General features: G+C 46.3%; 1 protein-coding gene and 1 long non-coding RNA gene across 2 annotated transcripts in view; one reads left to right on the forward strand and one right to left on the reverse strand.

The window, feature by feature from the left end:
- The window catches only part of LOC113601875 (uncharacterized), a 379,003-nt gene extending 374,862 nt beyond the window's left edge, over positions 1–4,141 (reverse strand). Inside the window, exon 1 of the long non-coding RNA XR_003423196.2 lies at positions 3,333–4,141. This is a non-coding gene — a long non-coding RNA (uncharacterized LOC113601875). The remainder of the gene's footprint in view (positions 1–3,332) is intronic.
- A 2,671-nt stretch (positions 4,142–6,812) lies between these two features.
- SFRP2 (secreted frizzled related protein 2) lies at positions 6,813–15,396 on the forward strand. Its single transcript, XM_027067667.2, has 3 exons — positions 6,813–7,666; positions 10,119–10,199; positions 14,239–15,396. The coding sequence occupies exons 1-3, from the start codon at positions 7,168–7,170 to the stop codon at positions 14,541–14,543; spliced, it is 885 nt and encodes a 294-aa protein (XP_026923468.1). The 5' UTR covers positions 6,813–7,167; the 3' UTR covers positions 14,544–15,396.
- Positions 15,397–22,429: the final 7,033 nt, after the last annotated feature.

Genomic DNA, 22,429 nt, shown 5'->3' on the forward strand with positions numbered 1-22,429 from the left:
GGCATTAGGCTGCTAATTATATCATCTATGGGGAAGAGAAGAGCAGGGCAGAATAATTGTCCTTCCTGTGGTGACATGGTAACATTCCACAGAAATCATTCCAGTGACTACCTGTCCAAGTCTTTCAGATAGCATGAGAATATCCTAGGGAATAATATGCCTTTTCAGGGGAAAAAAATTGATTTCCAAATGAGAGAAATCTCATTTTGGGGCTGGGCACAAGCAACATTGACTTCCCCTCTCCCTAATCCTCCCCTCCACCCTCACTACACACAGCTCCTCTGAATGGAACCATAACTAGCATAACAAGTCAAAGTTTCCAACTTAATAATACCAAACAAGAGGGGGTTAAAGACATGCTTTCAGTATTTATTCCAGGGAAGAACTGATCACAGAAAACCTTAGAAATCTTGTTCGTTTTGAAGCTCTAATCCAGACAAACTTGGACATGGAAAAAGGTTTCTGAACTAGTACAAATAATAATAAGTTAAATGTACTCATAAAAGCACTCTTTTCTTCCTTGTTTCCTTCCAGGGCAGAACTTGTTGTGAATTTCTTTAATTAATTAAGATTTCAAGGAAACTAAGGGAAGACAGCAAAGCTCTGGACAGCATGGCCAAGATGGTCACTAGACACTTTGCAGACTGGCCATCTACCAGAAACCCAATTTAACATTTGGAAGTATTTCTCTAGAATATTTCACTCCCCATTGTACCAATGGAGATTTACAAACTATTAAGAAATGTTAGGCTTACTAATGAAACTTTGTTAACATTTAGTGCCAATGAACTCAGAGGACGGGGTCTGTGTATGTGGGATACTATAGTTTGAAATTACAGGTTATACCAAATCAACCAAAAATCTAAGTTACAGATTTCTTTGTTGGTGCGAACGCCTGTGGTTTACTCAAAACTGGGCATGTCAAAAAACAAGGATGAATCATTTTCATAAATCTGACAAATTTCTTAGTTTGGGCAGCATAAAAATCTACCATTAGGAAGACCCAAACAAATACAGAGTATGGAAAGGTGTCCCTAAAGTCAGTTCAGTAAGAATGACAAAAGGCTTTTTATTCTGGGATTTGTCTCTGGAAAGATCGTACATGTGTGCAGGAACTCAGATTCCATCTGTTGCTTTAGAGCCAACAGGCTTTATTGTATTGACTCTGTGCTCTTATCTGATGGCAATAAATTCCCACCAGAGTGAAACACCAGCTTAGCCAGTGACCCCTGCTGTTCAAATCAGACAATGGAGCAGGTCTTTCTTCCCAGGGAAACGCTGTGGCTTCTGGACCGCCCTCTATGAATGGCCTTGGGATTTTGCTGTTTCCATTCAGGATTTCCTAACGTGAGCAATTAGGAGATGCTTCATTTCAAGAGTCTCATCAGCAGTTGCAACACATCAGTGAGCAATAAACTGCTGGGACCCCAGAAAGAGACAGGAAAATTGGAAAGTAAGGGACAGGGAAGAAGAAAGGCAAAGTATCCAACAGAGCTCTTTACATATACGGGGTGCTCCATAAATATGTAAGAGTGCCAAAGGAACTAAGCGTACACAGTTGACACGAATGTTAAAGTTTTGAACCCCAAGACCAAGGAATTACTATTGGTCCAGCAAATTTGAGACCTTATGCTGTAAACGAAAGGCGGCTGGGGGAGGACGTGTACGCTAAACAAATGGAATTTCCTTCCCAGAGATCTGTGTCATTGAACAGCATCAGGTGTCTTCTTTGGTCGGGTTTTGTGTTTTTGTTTTGTTTTTGAAGCAGAAGCAGTCCAGGGATGCAAGCAGGACAAGCCACGCCCTAGCCCCATCCTTTCTCCCCAAGTATCTACAGCCATTTTCTCATCGAGGTTAACAATAAAAGAAACAGAACTTGGTCTTTCCCAAGGCACCAACCACCGGCAGCCTCTATGATGTGCCTGAGAAAAATATACTGTATCTTTCTCAGTCCGTCCCAAACCAGTGTATGACCAAAAAACACTCATGTGGCTGGAGAAGAACAAGAAAACGACCTGTTGCAGATTATCGTTGGAAGTGAAATCGGTTTTTGGTTAGTTGGTTGGGTTTGGTGTTGTTTTTATCATTTCGGAGCGACTGTTTTTAATCATTCTACCGAACTCCACAAGTATCCCACCCCACTGGCTTTACAAAGGCCTTTCTCAAAGAGCAAGTCTGCGGCACTCGGTTCAAAGAGGCCCCTGGATCTTGGGGGGGGTTCACGCTGGCTTTGCACCAACCAACCAGAGAGCTGACAGTGACACGCGCGATTATAGCTCGCTCTCTCTCCGCCAGGTGGCCCGCCGAGAGGGACCAGGGCCCGCCCCAGCCTCACCCACCGGGGAACCTTCGCTCTGAGCCTTCCGCCCGGGCTTCGGCACAGCGCCCACCTAAGCCGCGGTCCTCGCCGCCCCTCCTGCGCCCTCCCTCGGCCAGTTTGCCCCTCCTGGCGAAAAGGGGGCGCCGAGTCAGAACCTCCCTAGAGCCTTCGTTTGTTTTTTCAGCTCCAATCTGGGACCCGCCGGTCCCTTGAAACCTGAAAGGAGAGAGGCGCAAGAATTTGGGTTAGCAGGCGGGAAACTATTGGTCTTCCGACTGGACTCTTGTTTTCTTCAAATGAGACGTAGGGGCCCTCCCGTCGCAGGCCTGGACCTCGGTATCGGAAATCCGCGTCTGAACCCTTGGGGTGCGCGACGGGAAGGCGGTTGGCACCTGCCCCGCCTGCGCGTGCGGCGACAGTCTTCCCGTCCGGCCTCAGGCGGCGCCCTCACTGCTGAGCGTGAGCCGCGGGAAGGCCAAAGGCGAAAAGAAAGCTAACTTCTCCCCTGACACCCACCCCCGCAAAAAAAAAAAAAAAAAAAAAAAAAAAGCCAGCCTCAGGGCCAACTTTTAAAAACGCAAAGACCTCAGAGCCTCAACAGCGTGCAGAAACCGAAAGGCAACCCTTGAGGGACCCTCCGTTTGGGGAAATGGCGCCCCCAGATGGCTGCCGCGAATCCCACGGAAAGAAGCCCAGGCTAGCGCGCTTTTGGGTCTCGCTAGGAGCCAGGAAGGCCCGGGTCCCTAGCCCCGGGACGAGCGGTGACGTCACCCCACCCCCCCCACCCCCCCCCCCGGCAGGCCTGCGCGCGATGACAGCCAAGAGACGACGCTGTTGGAAACACCCAACTGGTCTGGACGCGTCCCCAAAGGCCGCCGAGGCCGGAACTGCACCCAGCTACGGCACGCGTAACACCAGCAGCTCTACTTGACCCGGTTCCAGTGGCTTAACCCCTCCGTGCCTCAGTGTCCTCGTGACTGCTCACTTGCAGAGTGATAACACCCACACCCACCTGCCGGGTGGCAGTGAGGATTTCAGGAGACGGAAGGAGGGTGGGGGCCTCGGTGCGTTAGTGCAGCCTCCCAGCGTGCCGCAGGTCATCCTTCCCGGCGCTTCCCGAACCCGTTCCCGGCCTGCCCCTCGCAGCTGCGTCATCCCGGCTCAGGCGTTGCCCTCGAGGCTTAAAGCCTCCCCGGAGGCCGAGCGTTTTAGTAAGGGGCGTCGAAATGCAGGCTTCCAATCGAAACGAAGGCCGGTCAGTGGCACCGTCATCTCGCGGCTCAGAAGCTTGTTGCCAATTCAAGACTGCCCTTCTGTAGCCCGTTTTGAGAATTAAGAAACCGGCATACTGCACACGTGCTTCTTCCCGCTCTCGCTCACCCTCTCACTCAGTCTGAGTCCGTGCTCGCGAGTGGGGGTGGGAGGCGCCGTTTCCCCGGCTCTCTACCGATACCCCGCCAATGCAGGGGCCACCGGCCCCAGACTTGGAGACCCCAGCCACAGGACAGAACCTCTGGGCACGACTGTGAGGGGCCTGCCTGCCCAGAAACTTGTAGCTAGCACAGCCCAGTTGTTCGGGCAAGACCGGTAGGAAGGTTGTGCCTGGAGATCCTTGAGTGCCTTGGACGACGGGCAACACTCAGGCAGGGAAGCAGGGCCAACTCCAGAAAACGGATGGTCTTCTCCAGGCCTGCAGCGTTTGGATGGGATGTCGTTCATTGTGGGGGCAGGCGCGGGGTAGGGGGAAGATGGCCAACCCCATCACCAGAGACCCATGGGCATCCCCCTTTCAGAGGAGGGAGCGCCCACCACCGCTTACCCTGGGTTTGGGTGACTACAGTTGCCGTTCCTAAAAGGGGCTACTACTAAATGGACGGGGCAGAGGGTCGGCGGTGGGGGCTTCCGGGGGATGGGCGGTAAGTGCTGGCTCTCGGTTTGTAAAAGCAAAAGCCTTTGTTGGCTTTTGATAGACGGCAAGGCTCTGAGGAGGCCCGAGCGCAGAAGGGTCCAGGGAGCGAAGGCGACGCCGCGCGGCAGCACCACGTGCGCGCATCTCTCCGCGGTGACACAGCGACCCCGGCTGGGGAGGCTCGCCGGGACTGTCACCAGGCATCGGCGTCCGTGCGGTTTTCACACAGACAGAGGGCCTTGCTCGCGTCCTGACCTGTGTGGGAGGTTATTTTCCTTTTCCTCCTCAATCCTCTGGTCTCGTGGGTGCGCCTGTCACGCGGGCACGCGCTTGACCAGGCGCGAAAAAATTGAAGGGAGAGGGAGTGGGGCGCGACGTGAGGTGGGGAAGAAAGACGCAGCCTGAGCTGGATGAGATCGAAGCAGGGTGGCGCGGGTGCGATAGGGGATCCGCGAGCCTCCGAACCTGAAAGGCCAAAGCTTGGCGCCGCGCGCGGCGGCCTTGGAGACTCCAGTGCGGCTCCCGGCGCCCCCTGGCGGCGAGCGGGGCCGCGCGGGCTCCGGAAACAATGCCTCAGGCCGCGCGGGTCGGCGGGGCTCCTCCGTCCCCGGCCGCTCCCGAGTGTGCGGCCGTGTCCCGTTTTACACGAGCCAGACCGGCCTGGGGCTCCTTTGTCCCGCGCTAGGGGTCTGAGTGGCCGAGACGACTCCAGGGGAGGGCTTTGGGGCTGGGGGGCGGTGGAGGCGGGAGAGCCCCTTCCCGCCCCCGGACCGAAGTCCTAGCATCTCTCAAGTGCTCAGGCTCTGATTAATTGCTCTATTGGAGGTGTGTGCATTTAATGTGGGGTTTATTTTCAAAATTGTTTGTGTTGGGGAATGCGAGTTTTAGGCTTCTTGGTGCTTTAGTTAGAAACGAAAAAGGCCCAGGGCTGGTTACGCTGAAGAGCGGCCTTCTGCTGCTGCCCCCCCACACCCACTCCCCCACCCCCGGCCCTTGCCCAACTGAGCACCCGGATCAAAGATGGAAGCTGGACTTTGGGGGAATAGATTCTTGGAGTCCAGATAATGCTGTCCGTCCAGGCGGAGATTTTCCTGGTGTGTTTACGGCCAGGAAGGGATAGACGATGATGCTGAGTGGGCTTTCGCCACCCCTCCCCTAAGCACTGGGACCCCAAAGCAGGCCAGACGACTTGGACCTGGAAGGCTGCCGGATCTATTGCATCTTTCCGGAAGGAGGGAAATAGGAAAGCTTCGGACGGAGCCTGTGGATAGCTCCTAGAGGCCGGGGAGTAATAACAATGAGCTACCTTACATATGAAAGAAGCTTGGCGGGGTCGCTCTCAGCGGATTATCTGTTTGGATCAGCACCTCCAACCAGCTAGGGAGGCTGAGGGGGCGGAGACGACCTACCCCTAGGGGAGACTTGGGTGATTCCGGGAAAGGAGCCCCCCACACACACACACACTCACTTTCCCCCTCCTGGCACCCAAGTTCCGGTTTCCAGCTGTAAACTTACTGTTTGCAGTCCTCAAGGGTAGTAGAGCCCTAGCTCCACGAGAGCAAAGGCCAACCTGTTTCACCTCTGCACACTCAGTGCCCGCTGGCGTGTGCAGGATGCATGAACCAACGCTGCCAAGGCCACGACTAGCGCTCGTGGATCTCCAGGCAGGGCTCCTTCCTCTGTTCCCCAGTCCTTCCCAGACTGTCCACCTGGCGCATTCTCTGCCAGTCCTATGGGCCTGGCACTAGCCTTTAGGAACGGGGCCTATACTCCGTTCCGCGCTCCTGAGCGCCGCGCCGCGAGAGCCCGTGTGTGTTAGGGCCCGCGCTACCTTCGAGCGTTGAGTCATCCCTTTCATTTAAGGAGCGGGGGGAGGGCAGGTCTTTTATCCAAAACCGGGAAATGGTGGGCAGTCTTGTGTGGGCCTGACGAGATTCTGCAAAGGCATTTCCCCAACGGCAAAATCTAGACGTATTCCAACAACACAACCACCCCAACGTTTTGGTCCCTTTTCCATGTAAAAGTTTTGCTCACTCGACTTTATTCGTAATTCTGATTTTTAAAAGGGCAGGGGGCAGCACACGGCATAGTTATGGGCCACGCTGCGAACTGTGGCTGCAGACTGGAGAGGAAACCAAGCTCGCCTAGGCGGCCTGGGGCCGACAGGTCCCGGGCGCGAGCCGAAGAAAGCACAAAGAGCCTGAGCTCTCGGCTCAGAGGGATGCAGTTCTGCCGCACAGCTCCGGGGTCCCAGCAGAAACTTCAGGCTGGGGTCAAACAACCCCCGACCGGGGCCTCGCAGGGGGCGGAGCGCGTTTCTCCCGGGACCCGGTGGCGAGGCCGCCCATCGCGTCCCCAGCGTTTCCCCATCTCCCGCAAACCGTTCTCCGCACTCTCGGGGCGGGGGGGGGGGGGGGGGGGGAGGGGGCGCAGCTGCCAGGCTTGTCTATTTGTTTGTTGTTTAAAGCAACCCTTGAGCACGCGATCAGCAGCATCTAAAGTGGGCGGGGAGCCGGGGAGGGGGGCAGAATTTCCTTCCAGGGAGCGCGTGAGGGGCATTCTCAACGGAAAACAAGACCTAGAGAGTAGTGACCAACCCTCCTCGGATTACTCTGCACTGGCTCCTCCCTTTCTTCCCCCCTCCCCACCTCCAGATTTGCATAAAAAAGGCCAAGAAAACTCTGGCTGGGCCCCAGCAGTGGCTCACTCTGCTCCCCCGGGTCGGAGCCCCCCGGAGCTGAGCTCGGACTTGCAGCGCGAAGCCGAGTGGAGAGCTTCTCGCCCGCACAGTCCTCGCGGCGCCCGGCGTCTCGGCCGCCCGCTTTCCAGGCCCCCCGAACCGCCCAGAGCAGAGCGAGCGAGCCGGGACGAACTCCGCCCCGGCTGCCTCCCGCTTCCCCGGCTCCGCTCTCCGCCCCCCGGGGGTCGCGCGCCCACGATGCCGCAGGGCCCTGGCTCGCTGCTGCTGCTCGTCCTCGCCTCGCACTGCTGCTTGGGCTCCGCGCGCGGGCTCTTCTTCGGCCAGCCCGACTTCTCCTACAAGCGCAGCAACTGCAAGCCCATCCCGGCCAACCTGCAGCTGTGCCACGGCATAGAGTACCAGAACATGCGGCTGCCCAACCTGCTGGGCCACGAGACCATGAAGGAGGTGCTGGAGCAGGCGGGCGCCTGGATCCCGCTGGTCATGAAGCAGTGCCACCCAGACACCAAGAAGTTCCTGTGCTCGCTCTTCGCCCCGGTCTGCCTCGATGACCTGGACGAAACCATCCAACCGTGCCACTCTCTCTGCGTGCAGGTGAAGGACCGCTGCGCTCCAGTCATGTCCGCCTTCGGCTTCCCCTGGCCAGACATGCTCGAGTGCGACCGTTTCCCCCAGGACAACGACCTCTGCATCCCCCTCGCGAGCAGCGACCACCTCCTGCCGGCCACCGAGGAAGGTAAGCCTTTCCCCCATATTCCCCGCTTCTTGCCCCCACCCAGCTCCACTAAGGCTTTCCGTGGGGATCTCGAGGCCCACAACCCACATCCCGATGTGTCCCTGCGAGGGGTACCAGTCCCAGGTGAGGCAAACGTTCTTCTTGCTGTAGTTTGTCCTCGTGACAAATTTGAGACACCACACACACACACCCAAGTCTCTCATTCCCTTCTGAGTTACACCAGTTGCTCTTAGAGACAGTTTAAAAAAAAAAAGCAAAAGAAAAGAAAGAAAGAAAAAAGAAAAAGCGAAGGACTGAAAGGCATTTTTCCCCCTTAGAGATGCACAGTTAATTTTAAAGGAGGTCGCACTTTTGAGATCATTAGAAGTGGTGCTGTGCTGAGGAGTTAGTAGTGAGCACCCTGGCCAGAGGCTCCTTGCTCAGCCTCCTGCAACACGTTCTCACCACCGGGCAGGATTCTAGGCAGGGAAACATTCTCGTGCAGGCACGATAGCCAAAACGCATAGTCATTTAAGGTATTTTTTGTTCTCTGTCGACTTAGGTTTTGGAAATAAAAGCCGGACTGGCTCGCGGAGCATGTTGAAATTGAGCGCTGGTTGTACTTACTGCTCAGCGATCTAAGGAAGAGGGCATAAAGGGCATCTCCAGGCATTTTTCTATCGCTAATCATCTTATATCTTAGGAGTGGTTTTAATTAACTGGAGAAAATCATGCAAAAGAGAGTTTCCCAGGTTTCTAGAAAACAGAGGGGGAAGTTCCTGTGCAAAAACCATCAAAGCAATGAAAACCTCATGGGTTCTTGATACTCTTCCTGAGAGAAAAACATACACAATGTGTCTGAGCTGATTCAGGTCCCCTGGGGATGGAAAGGGAGCTCCTTCATCCCTTGCAGGGCTCCAGCAGTCTCTCCTTTTCAATCTCTAATTGTTTTCCTATAGCCATCACTGGTTAAAGAAAATGCACAGTTGTTCAGCAATCTTTTCTGGCAGGCACCTCCAGTTTGCAATCATCTTATTGGTTAGATTTCTAATTTATTGCAAATGTTTGGCATATTTCAAACATTTGTCCAACATATACCACAGACCAACCAATACAGGTTAGTAACATTTTATATACATTCCTAGAGCTCCTAATTGGAAATGTTTCATTTTGTTTGAGTGAGGGGAATTAAGGACAGTTTTATGTGTGTGACTTTTGTTTTTACTTCTTTCCACCACCAGCACCAACATTATAAAGTACATTTCTCCAAATCGCCTTTTCCTCCTTCAAAATAAGTTTATGGTCTTCAAAACATGCTCTGAAATTTTTCTGATTTGATACATATCTCTGATATCTTGAGTCACATAAAGTTTTTTTCTGTGAAAATTCAATTTCATATGAATGAAAATCAAACTTCTCCTAAATTTTGAACACAGCACTAGCACAAATGCAAGAAAGGGAACAGTATGTTTTCTCCCCCCACCCCACCCCCCACCCCCACCCCCACCCCCACCCCCACCAGCAGGCTCTTTTACAAGAGCCTTTAGCAGGCTCTCTGATCATTGTGCTAGTGCATACTCCTACATTTGGTCAGACCCCCAGAGACAGTTAGCTTCAGTTATGATTCACTTCAGGAAAAGCTTTAGGTTTTTTGCTTGGTTGGTTGTGTTTTGGTTTGGGGTTTTTAAGGGGGTGGGGGTTGTTTGTTTCTGACAGTTTGAAATGGAGAAAGAGGGGCAAGAAGAACCCGCACAGGAAGGAAGATAACCATGAAATAAAAGCAGTTTAATTCAACCACAGACTTGACAAAAAGCACAAGGGTGATACAGAAGCGGTTAGAGCAGGCTATTGTAATTACCGAGGCGTGTTTCAAGGTGGGAAGAACCGGTATGTAACCCCTGCAACACTAGCCACCTCTCCCTGTCCAGACAAGTATCCTGTCCAGAAAGTATCCTGAAGTGGCCTTCCTGAGACGCAACTCTGCTGAAGAGCCCAGCAGAGGCTGAGCCACACTGGTGTCCTGCAGCCGAAAAAGACAATCTTTTGGCTATGTTTTGTGGTAACCAATTTTCCAAAACCCCTCCAGGTTTCTTCTGGTGCTTTGTCCTCAGAGAAGCTTTGGGAACAACTTTGAATTTCAGAGACAGAATGTGTCTCAGGAGTGAGGAGGAAGAGCTAAAAAGCCAAAACCCATCCCAGTTAACTGTCCACTGTGCCCACAACACCCTTTTTGCAGGGAGGGGGGTTGACCTGTCATTTCTCAAACACAACTATACGCATTCTTGTTTTGCCCATGAGAAAGCAGGAGTCACAGAAGACTTTCCTGGGAATGAGTGATCCTTTTTCAAAGAGGCAGAAGCTGGGGTCTTACAGAACAATTGCTACTCTGGCCTGGATAAGCCCCTTTGAGTTGTTTACAAACGCCACCTGCTGTTCCCTTTTAAGCAAACTTACTAACTTTTCACATTTCTAGCTCCAAAGGTATGTGAAGCCTGCAAAAATAAAAATGAGGATGACAACGACATAATGGAAACTCTTTGTAAAAATGATTTTGGTAAGTAATATACCAACAACAAAGATTTCACATACAAAAGCTTTATTTGCCAGTACAGCTTACAGGTACAAATCATTAAGATGTTATTGGATAAGACTTGGGTAAAATACTATCATAGCTGATCTTTCCCAAAGTCATCTAACTTGCTCTATCCCGGTTTTCTCCCTATGTAACTATCTTGCCTGAGTTGTATCTTTTTAGGTGAGACTCATTGTTCTGTCTCAGTCAAATAGTGAGAATTATTCAAATTAGGACTTTTGAATGGCACATTTTTCATTTCACTTTGGCTTTTTCTTGCTAATAAGCATGATCTTGGGCCATGTTCTTTCACTCACTCGATATGTGTGCCAGGAATTAAAGCATGTAAATATTAGCCCCAGCAAAAACAGACTGAAGGCATTTAGCTAAAAATAAAAGTTTGTTCCAGCATCAAATAGAAATATTTTTACCTTATTCATAGCCCATAATGCTTTGCTCCTCTGCATTCCATCACTAGTGACTATGTCCAAGGTATAGGCTAATAATTTGGGGAGAGGAGTTCCTTAAATTTAAAAAGAAAAAATAAAGATTAGGAATTTACTTTGGCAAAATATATGAAAGGCGCCATGATGACATAGTGCTTGGAGATAATAATATGTGTGATATGTTACCCAGATTCACAGAGGGTGGGTCACCACCCTTAGGAGAGTATTATACGAGAAAAGAGGGATGAACACTGTCCACACAGAGCTTCATCACCACCTATCCACTGTCCTCAGGGCTCTGAGGTAAGGGCCAAGCCCAGCTAGACCCAGAAATCAGTGCTAACTTTGGAGTCAGAAGTGGCCATGAACGTCACCCAGACATTCCCTGGGACATTCGTGTTTTCATCCCATTCCAAGAGGAGACACCTTTTGATGTGTTTGAGAGGCTGGTATCCCTGAAAAGTATTTGTTCAGGCGGAAGGCCGAACTCACTGGCGAGCAGATATGATCCCTGCTCTATCAAACAGTAATGGATTCTAACTGATCTGTATTAACATTTCTATATACTCAACAAAGTCCTTGAAACTGAGAGAAATGACTTCACCACCCACTTTTGGGAGCTACCTTCCCACTCTCTCCTTACAACTTGCCATCCCAGCAATCTCAGACCGTCCAGGTCCCTGAAACTCTGGAGACAGTCCAGTCCCTGTTCCTTACCATTCCAGTCTCTTCCAGAAGTGTCCTGGGTTTAACCTTAGCTGATCCCAGATCAGCCACAGCTTTAGGAAAAACTTCACACTGCCAAGGAAGAGAAAAAGAAAGGAGGCGACCCTGAGTCCCAACCAGTCTGTCCCCTCAGCAAGAACCACAAAAGTGATGATAGGGTTTCGTATGTCTATATTTAAATATATATAACTCTAAGTAGTAGAGGGCAGGCAGGCGTGCGGGTAGCAGCGGTCTCAGATCTCTAGAGCCTTACCAAACACATTTCTGAGCTTCTATGATAAAAAGATTTGATTAAAGGCAAAAAAGAAACATAATTTTAACAAAACTTACATTAAAATGTTTATAAAATGTCATTTTCTTCTGGCAACTTATGTCCTTTGCATTAGATTTAATACAGATCTCTCTCCTGACTTTCCATGAAAAAGCTAGTTATGTCACGGGGCTCTAAAATGATTGAAATGTAGGCATGTGCACATACACACACACACATATTAATGCTTGCTTTATGGCTTCCCTCACAGAAGACCCCCTTCCTAAGGATGCTGTATCAAGACCTAGCCCCTCCCCCAGAAAAAGTGTGTGTGAGAGTGTGTGTGTGGGGGGGGGGGAAGGTATGTCCTAGTTTTCTCTCTCCTTAGAGGAGAAAACCTTTCAAAACAACATGGATATCCCTGCATGTAAGGTATCACACACATATTACCTCACAGCTTTGTTTTCTATTTTCCCACATTAATTTTGTCTCTAAAGAGATAATGAACCGTGAATTATAGGAAGTGTTGTAAGCAGTATTCCATATTGCCTCTGTACTTTGGAAAGTGATGGAAGGGTAGAAGGAACAAGGGTAGAAATCTGATTTATTTAACTTAAATCATCCACAAAAGCATCACACTCTTTCCCCACTGCACTCCTGAAGTACAGGGAAAATACAGAATGCCTCCTAGCCCAGAACTGCCTGCCCATGCATACAACCTATTGTTGGATCAGACAGTATCATTACCTCTGCCTCCTACCACTTCCTGCATCCCCATTCGCATCTTCCAGGGCAGAAAAAGTTATTTTGGGGCTTTGATTCCCTATATTTGGTCCCAGCTGAAAATTCAGGGAGGAAATGCCTGGTCCCATGGTAAGCTTCTGCGAAGTTGATTATTTTACAGCTAGAAAAAGGTGAGTAATAAATCTTCCTCCTGGTTAAAAGTAATGGTTTTCTGATATTTAGAGATCAAGAATGTTTAATTTGACCAGGTGCTCTATCACACATGCTCTATCTGTGCTATAGACAAACCTCCAGGCAACATATAATCACTTCTCCCACCATGCATCTTTCCCACCCCCAACCCCTTATGCAGAGGCCACAGGAACGTGTGATCTTTTCATGTGACTTTTTCCATGATGTAAGTCTTATAAACCCTGAGAACTCAGTACTATGGTTCAGATGTACATCAGACAAAATAATGATTAGCCAAATCACAGCATCTTTGATTTATCTGGTTAAGTTTCAGTCATTTCCTGGTGGGCTGGAAAAGCCATGGTTACTCAAATTCCCTTTCTGAAACAGAGAGAAGGAGGGAGAGAGAGATCCCCAAAGTAGTTATAGACACACACACACACACACACACACACACACACACCTCTTCCTCTGTTACTAATAATATGCTGAACTCCATCAAAATCAGGAAGGGTCACTGGCACATCATCTATATGGAACACTTAATCAGTGTCATTAACAGTCTTAGGACACATTACAGTTGGGGATGTTAATGCTGTAACCTGGACCAGAAATTTGATGCTGCCTTAAGAAATCACAGTGGTATTAAAGAAGGGGGTTTGGGGACCATGGTTCTGAGAACTAGACTCAGCCAGGACACAACCTAAGTGGGTGACCTTGTGTAAATCACTGACTTCTCTGGATTTCAGGTTGTGTATCAATAAGAGATTTTAACTGGATGATCCTTTCCAGCCTTAAAATTTTACCCTTTCCCTGCTTTCCTGGAGTCTTGAAATTTAATTCCAGCATGTATGTTTGTAGGGTTTTCTTTCCCAAACCAGATTGTTCATGACTGTAAAACGTGTCTTTTATAGTAAACCATTTACTTTTGGTCTTAGCATTCTAGTGAGTCCACATATCCACTTTGGAAACGGTACATATATGATCTGCAAATGCCTTGGCCTTGGACAAGCAAAAGATAGCAGATGAGAGTGAGATCTTCAGAAAAGCACTTTTACAGCTAAACATGTTGTGGTCTTAGAGTCTTGGATATTTTTTCTCTTAGTTGCTTTACCAAATCAAATGCAGCTGTAAGATCAATTCTCCTTCCCTGTAGTCTGTTCTTTAGAAAACAATGATTGTGTGATATAATTTCCTTACAGGTTTGTCCAAAAACCTCTCCAACGTAATAAATTGAGTTTAAAGTTTATGGCCACAGAAGGATCACGTTTCACCTAAGAGTCAGGCATTTCTTTTCATGCTGAAGTTTCCCATAGGGGAAGTCATTTGTTGAGGAAAGCACGAACCACATGCAACCTACATACAAACACAAGAACACAAGGGTGAGGAAGAGAAGTTAATTAATTGAGTCCCGCTAAGAGAATTTTGAAAGGATGGCTGATTTGAAATAGAGTGCCTGGCAAACCCTTTGAGGCTTTAGAAATGAAGCCACCTGCTGCCCCCAGCTCCCAACCCCCCCCCCCCACCTCAGCCCCTGACAGTCTCATTAGTTGCAGGAAGCTCTTCTTCCCTCCCCCAGGCCAAGTCAACAAATATGCAGTGGAACGGGGTGAGGAAAGCCCCCACTCTATACTTTATTCCCTTATTACAACCAGTGTGATTCTGTCTCCTCCCGTCTTCGTAGCACTGAAAATAAAAGTGAAGGAGATAACCTACATCAACAGAGATACCAAAATCATCCTGGAGACCAAGAGCAAGACCATTTACAAGCTGAATGGTGTGTCTGAAAGGGACCTGAAGAAGTCGGTGCTGTGGCTCAAAGACAGCTTGCAGTGCACCTGCGAGGAGATGAATGACATCAACGCGCCCTATCTGGTCATGGGACAGAAGCTGGGCGGGGAGCTGGTGATCACCTCAGTGAAGCGGTGGCAGAAGGGGCAGAGAGAGTTCAAGCGCATCTCCCGCAGCATCCGCAAGCTGCAGTGCTAGTTTGCCCCCAGGCCAGCTCCAGGGCTAGGCTGACCATCTCCGCTCTGGGTCCTCAGCTCTCATTCCCCAAGCACAGGCTCTTGCAGCTCCAGCCCCCGCCTGGAGCGGCTTCCCTCGCCTTTTGCACGTTTGCACCCCCCAGCATCTCCTGAGTTATAAGGCCTTAGGAGGCCTCGGGAAGGGGTAGCTGTTTTCACATAAAGTAAAACCCCACCCAGATCATGTAGAAATGTTTAAACTAATAAAATCATGAATATTTTTATGAAGTTTTTAAATAGCTCGCTTTAGTGTTGAATAGCTCCCACCGTGACTTGGGTCTGATATTTTTGTTTTTCTGTTTGGTTTGGGTCAGCTGTTTTTCACTTTCTGCTAAGGTTGCCATAACGTGCAAATAGCTTCATTTCTCAATGTGGCCCAAACTGTTGTGGGTCACAAACCTCGTTGAGATAAAGCTGGCTGTTATCTCAACATGTCTCGGCTCCAGCCTGAGACTCAGAGCCTAAGTCTTAAAATTCACTTGTCATTTCACACCCTCATTGGGAACTTACAGCAGTAGCATGTTATTACATTTCCAGGTAGAGTACTTCCATTTATAAAGAGCACATTAACCATCACAGCACGAGTTCTTCAAATAAAGGGCAAACAGACAGATTTCATAACTGACCTGAGTACTTTAAGCTTTGTTTAAAACATTTTTTACCTAATTTTGCAAATTCAACCATTGTAGCTTACCTGTAATATACATAGTAGTTGACCTTAAAAAGTTGTAAAAATATTGCTTTAACCAACACTGTAAATATTTCAGATAAACATTATATTCTTGTATATAAACTTTACATCCTGTTTTACCTACTGCTTGTCTTCTGTCTTTTCTTCTTAATGGAAGGAAATGGGAAGGGTGACGTACAGAGTGGTCACTTCCCCTCTCCTGAGGCCCAGCCCTCCCACAGTTTAAAATGTCTTGTTTCTCAGGTGACTCAGGAAAGTGTCTCTCCCCTACACCACCTGGCTGCTGCCTTGTGCCCCACATCTCACACAGATTTTTACCACTGCAGGCCCAGTGGGGAGGCAGAGATTTGAAGGCTTTACAAAGGACTTTCCTCTTTTTGTCCCTTCTCAGCAGTTCAGCTGTAGCTATACGGTAATCCTACTTTAAAACTAAGGTTCATGAGCTTGAAGTTGTGCTTTCCCTTTCCCGAGATTTTCATAATGAAAATAACCATTGCGGGATGCCTGGGTGGCTCAGTCTGTTGAGCATCCCACTTCGGCTCAGGTCATGACCTCGCAGTTCACAAGTTCGAGCCCCACGTCGGGCTCTGTGCCGACAGCTCAGAGCCTGAAGCCTGCTTCATATTCTGTGTCTCCCTCTCTCTCTGCTCCTCCCCTGCTGGGTCTCCCTCCTTTCTCTCTTTCTCTCTCTCTCTCTCTCTCTCTCCCCCTTTCGTTCTCTTTCTCAAGAAATAAACATTAAAAAAAAAGAAAAACATTTCAAAAAATGTTAGCTTCTTCTCCACTTAAACTTTAACCCTTTAGATAAAGAGCCATGATTTGAGGAATATCCATTGAAAGGCAGGGGCTAGTGAGAGGACAGATAGACATCCATCCACAAAATGTCCATGCAAATGCTTATTTTATTTGGAAACCTCCACAGAAATTCTATTAAATGAAGACACTATGGCTCAGAGGAGTTAGATGGCACAGCTCATAAGAGACAGAGCCGGGGCTGAAACTCAGGGCCTTCGGATGACAAATTCTGTCTACTCCGGCTAGGACTGAAATATAGAAACACGGTGGCACTCATCTATTTAGCAAATAATTATTGGGAATCTGCCACGTGACTTGCCCTATTCTAAGTGCTGGGGTACATGCATTAATCTTGGTTCTTATGGAGCTTGTATAAGGGACGGAAACAAAATAAATAACCACAGTTATGATTATATATTTATAACTCACCAGTTATATGCAGTATAATTACAGTTAATATGTGAGAGTAACAGAGTGTCCCCGTCAAATCTGAATTTTTTACCGGTATTCATGTGAAGCCTTCACTGATAACATTTTACTGATTTACTTTAAAAGTGTCCTGAACATACATCCATGACCTCTCTACAGTACTTAAAGCTCTTTTGGCACCAAAAGTCAATACAGCCCACTACCTCGGCTACAGGATTCCTACAATCCTTTCCATTTCCTCCAAGTTGCCACGTGACTGCTTCTCATCTGATTCCACAAACTCGAGATACAACCCTCTCTTCCTACAAGGCACCTCTGGACTGGACCTGAAGGGAGATGCTCACGGATCAAGGCTAACACTCATTTTAAGCATTTGGAACAGAAGACTATGGACCCTGTAAAAAGCAAAAAAAGAGAAAGAGAAGATAAAAGACAAAAGAATGGAAACAGTAAACCAAGGAATTAGGGATTAGAAGGGGGAAATATGTACAATGCATCAAAAACTAATGGAAAGAAATAACTTGGAAAAAACTGATCTCCCTGAATGCTCCCTCTCCAGTTAAGTCAAAAGCCTCTTCCCATATAACAGGAATCAAAAGCCTCAGCTCTGAAGAGCAAGTGAATGCCAGACATGGCTTCTTTCAGTCATATTTTGAGGCATCAGCAGCCCAGGCATCACTCCAATGTCTGCATTCTGCCATACGTGCCTCTCTATGGACTTTCCAACGCCTGTTCCCATCTTCCATGAAGCTATGAGCCAATGAGACATGCTTAGGCAGAGCACGTAGGTTTTGGTTTGATTTTTCATTTTGTTTTGCATAATGGTTCAAATATATATGAAATACATGTTTATTATTATTATTCTTGAAATAATCATGATTGTATTCTTAATTTTCCAACTATCAGATTTCTTTTGTTGGCATATGAAAACATGAATGTCCATCCACTATTGGAAAAAGCAAGTAATCAGAAGACACTGAATTTCTGTGTTTCCTAAGATGATCCATGCTCTATCAGTAAACTGCTAAAATGTCACAAGTAGGAGATCAGCTGAAACAAAAAGTTAAAAAATAGGAAAACTATGTATCTACTATGCATGCAATTCCTCTTCCCTTTTCTAAATAACTTGAGAAATGAGTTGAGCAAATCTATAAAAGTATTTTGAGGAGCATTTCCTAAGTGCATGAAGGACAAAGTTTCTATCCACATGCACAAATTGATGTACTGAAATTCATAGGGTTAGAAAGAATCCATGCTATCTAAGAGCACCCTCCATTCCTCATTGCAAATTCTGTCATCAAATGATAATTTGACTGGATTTTTTACCTTCCAACTCTTATTTACCATCAGGTTTTCAATGTTCTTGATGAGGGAAGAGGGTCACCTTCAAAACCAAATCCAGGCATATGTGTCCCTCATGCAGTTACTACAACTGGATTATGATTGTGATTTTTACCCATGAAACGCAGTGCATAACAACAAACTAATTCATTAACTCATCAAAGATTCACTGAACACAAACTGTCACCATTAATTTATTCATTCAGCAATATAGTGAATGCTTTCCTGCATCCAGGCACTGTTCCATATGGTGAATACAGTGATTCAGCCCTCCTTCAGCTTATATTTTGAATTAGGAATTGGATTAGGCACCAGAGATAGAGATGGGTCCTACCCAAAGGGAGCTAACAATCCAATAAGGGGAAGAAGCATGTAAACAAATAACTCCAATACTCTGTGTTAAGAGGGAGATGTGTACATGCCAAGGGATGGCACAGAGGACAGAGTAGTTAACTCAGGTACAAAACAGAATGTTTGGTTCAGGTTGAGCTTAGGATCAGGGTAAAGATGCTTTCAAGGAAAGAACTTTCAGTGAGTTGCACCAGAATATCTTCTATTAGGGGAGAGCCTTAAAATTCAGTATTTATAATCAGTTTTACACACTGGCCAATCAACTACACTATTGTGCAATTATCATGCTGAAGGTACTGTTCTCGACACTACCAGTAACCTAGCATAAGGTCCATTGCTTTTATAATCCATAAAATTCCAAAATTCTCAAATTACAAAACAATGGATCAACATTTAGCCCAGAAACGAATAGCAATTCAACATAATAAAAATTTTTTGAAGCAGTCCATGATTGTCCAGAATGTGAGGCAGATAGGTGAATGCTACAAAAAAAATTTCAATTACTAAACGTAGCAGCCCATACACACAGTGCTAGAAGAACAAATCAAAGAACTTAAATGCCACAAGATGTCCCAGTACAGAGTAATAACAATCGTTTATTTAACAATCCAGGCATTCTGCTATGCTATGAAATGAGCAAAGTACTAGAACTTAATAACTTGGTCCCCAGTAGAAGTACACCTAAAAACCTATTCATTCACTCCTGCCTGCATGTGCTCTCATGTGCACCTACACACAAATGTAGCTCTGTCAGAAAATCTTCTAAAACTGTATAATTTAATGGATATCAAAACAAACCACTTGGCCAACTAGAAACTACAGTACAAGTGGAAAACACCTTGGGGTAGCTTTTGAAATTCAGAGAGACCTAGGCAATATAATTATTTTCTGCAAACCTGAGACCATTCAACTCTAAAATAATAAAGAACGACTACTCTATAAACTATGCCTAAGCTCAATACATTTTCATCTGTCCATCCTCAGTTTTGAGGTATAATTCTCAGACCTTGTTTCTGTATAAGGACATATCCACAGCAGGAAGGAGCACCAGTCTGCAGCCAGTCCTAGTCCTAACCCCTACATGCCCCTCTGTTCCACCAGCTCACCATGCTTTTCAGGTTCTTGGGCACAATGGGTTGCTCTAGTTGGTATGGGTGGTCAGAGCCTGAGTGGTAGCAGCTCAGGCAGATGGGAGGAAGAAATGGAGCCATAAATACCATCAGCCCCTCCTTTCTTCCAAAGAGATTTTTCCACCTCCAAAGAAAGACTCAAACCCTCTCCTCCCTAGGCTTCTCCAACAACACCAAGCTTCGAGTCTGCAGCAACCCTAGAGCGGAGAATTCATTCAATTATTCAACAATCTCACACTGAGCAACCTACTCTGTGCCAGGTGCTCTCTTAGGTGCTGAGGTTCCAATGATGACCAACACACAATGGGCACTCTGAAGAAGCTCACAGTCTAATGTGACACATACATGTGACAGACAATACTGAGACCCAAATTTCTCCAGACCTTCCTGGACACAGTCTTTCTGAGTCCCATTTGTTCTTCAGGGCACAAATAAGTTCACATTAAAATAATAGTAAAATCAAGGGGTGCCTGGGTGGCTCAGTCAGTTAAGCTATCTGACTCTTGATTTCGACTCAGGTCATGACCTCACAGCTTGTGGGTTTGAGCCCTTGCTGGGCTCCACACTGGCAGTGCAGAGTCTGCTTGGCATACTCTCTCTCTCCCTCTCTCTCTGCCCCTCCCCTGCTTGTGTTCTCTGTCTCTCTCAAGATAAATAAACTTTAAAAAACAATAATAGTAAAATAAAAATGTCCAAACCTAGAAACTTTCACTGGAGAATTCTACCAAACATTTAAAGACGAAATGACACAGGTTTTATACAACTTTTTCCAGAAAGTAGAAGAGGGGATGTGTCCCAATTCATTTTACGAAGCTAGTATTGCCCTGCGCCAAAACTAGACAAAAAACAGCAGGAAAAAAAGAAAACTAGAGACCAATATTTCTCATGAACTTAGATAAAAAAATTCTCAACAAAATATTAGCAAATCAAATCCAACAATGTATTAAAAGAATGATACACTACAACCATGTTAGATTTCCTCAAGGTATACAAGGTTGGAAAGATACATGATGTTCCCACATTGGAAAACTCAATATCGTAAAGATGTCAAATCTCCTCAAATTGATCTATAGGTTTAATGTAATTCTTATTTCAAAATCTCAGCAAGCTTCTTTGTAAACACTGACAGCATTATTCTAAAATTTATATTGAATGGTAAAGGCTCTAGAACAGCCAGAAAAATTTTGAACAAGACTTAAGTAGGAGAAATCATTCTTCCCAATGTTAAGGCTTACTGTTATAGCTACACTAATCAAGACTGTGTGGTCCTGGTGGAGAAACAGACATATGATCAATGAAACAGAATAAAGAACCCAGAAATGAACCCATACAAATCTGCTCAATTAATTTTTGATAAAGTTGTAAATGTAATACAATGGAGTAGGAATAATGTTTTCAACAAATGGTGCTGGAACAATTGCATATGCCATTGGCAAAAAAAATAATAATCTAACCTCACATTGTATACAAAAATTAACTCAAAATGGATCATGGACTTAAATGTAGAACATAAAACTATAAAAGTTTTAGGAAAAAACAGAAGACAAATTTATTTTTTGAAGAACCTAGTACTTGGCAAAGAGCTTTTGGTACCAAAAGCATAATCCATAAAAGGAAAAATTGATAAATTAAATCTCTTTAAAATTTAAAACTTTTACTGTCCAAAAACTACTGTTAAAAGTACCTCAAGTCATGACATTGTACACTTTCCATGTCTTACAATTTGTCAATTCTGCTTCAATAAAACTAAGGGGGGAAAAGAACCTGTCAATAGAATGAAATGATAAATTAAAGATTAGAGAAAATACATGCAAACCACATATTTGACCAAGGATTTGTATCCAGAATATATAAAGAACTGTCAAAACTCAACAGTAAAAAATCACAATGCACTTAGAAAATGAGTGAAAAGACATGAACAGACATTTGGTGGAAGAGGATATACATATGGCTTTGATGATGTCTGCCTGGGCATGGGAGGAGGGGGTAGTAGTCATGCCCCGGATATTGGTCCCAGGTCCTAGGCAGCAAGGGAGACTTCTCATAGTATTTAATTCTTTGATGGGCAAAATATTGTGTTTAGAGTGCCAATAAAGCAGGGGTTCCAAAACAAGACAAAATGAGAAAAGCATTTGATTTTTGATATTTAAATTTTTTTAAGCATCAAAACAGTTAACATAGTAAGTATACTTACTGACACTTTTTAAAATAAGAAGGAGAGGCACCGCACCTGGGTGGCTCAGTCGGTTAAGTATCTGACTCTTGGTTTTGACTCAGGTCATGATCTCGCTGTTTTGTGGGTTCAAGCCCCATGTCAGGCTGGGAACACAGAGCCTGCTTGGGCTTCTCTCTCTCTCCCTCTCTGTGCTCCCCTCCCCCCGACTCACACTGTCTCAGTCTCTCTCAAAATAAATAAGTAAACTTAAAAAAAATAAGAAGGAAAATTAGGAGGTGGTATGAAGAGGTCATAATACCCTTTTTAGTTTTTCATACTTTTAACAGTCTTAACACTCACTAGCTACTGAAAATGAAAGGGGAGAGGTTCTGAGTGTAGCATTTCCTGGCCTAACTCCATTAAACTCGTGTCCAATAGAGGACTAGAGTAAGAACACTGGCCTGTGATGCAAGGCCAGAAAAGGAAAAATAAACTGAAAACCGCCCCCAAACCAATAAAGTTATCTCCTGCCCAGCAGAGCCAGACCACTGCCATAAATCCTGAGCAACTTATGATGGTATGAGAGAGTTACCTCGGCAAAGGAGAAAGTGAGAGAGATGTGCAGAGAGGGGACAAAGAGGAGAAATTGACAATCCAACAATACTAGTGACTCGAAAGCCTCACTTTCAATTAGTAGATTGGACAAATACTCAGAAGTTCAAGAAGGAAACAGAAGATTTGGACAACACTAAAGCCAACTATACCTAACAGACATCTACAGAACAATCCACCAAACAACAGTAGAATACACATTTTTCTCCAGTTGTTATATACATGAGCCAAGATGGCCCCTGTATGTTGGCCCTTGTGTTGTTTATTCTTTTTCACAACAAGTTGGCACCATCAGCTCAAAGCCAAACTCAAATTCTTACATATCCAATTGCTTTCAATATAAC

Source organism: Acinonyx jubatus, chromosome B1, assembly GCF_027475565.1.
Source record: "Acinonyx jubatus isolate Ajub_Pintada_27869175 chromosome B1, VMU_Ajub_asm_v1.0, whole genome shotgun sequence".
Classification (NCBI taxonomy): Eukaryota; Metazoa; Chordata; class Mammalia; order Carnivora; family Felidae; genus Acinonyx; species Acinonyx jubatus.

Excerpts from the sequence above, each read along its gene's own strand:
- SFRP2 (XM_027067667.2), top strand. The coding sequence starts at position 7,168 with ATGCCGCAGGGCCCTGGCTCGCTGCTGCTGCTCGTCCTCGCCTCGCAC. Across the intron at positions 7,667-10,118 it reads CCTGCCGGCCACCGAGGAAG|CTCCAAAGGTATGTGAAGCC; the intron begins GTAAGCCTTTCC and ends TCACATTTCTAG. Across the intron at positions 10,200-14,238 it reads TCTTTGTAAAAATGATTTTG|CACTGAAAATAAAAGTGAAG; the intron begins GTAAGTAATATA and ends CCGTCTTCGTAG.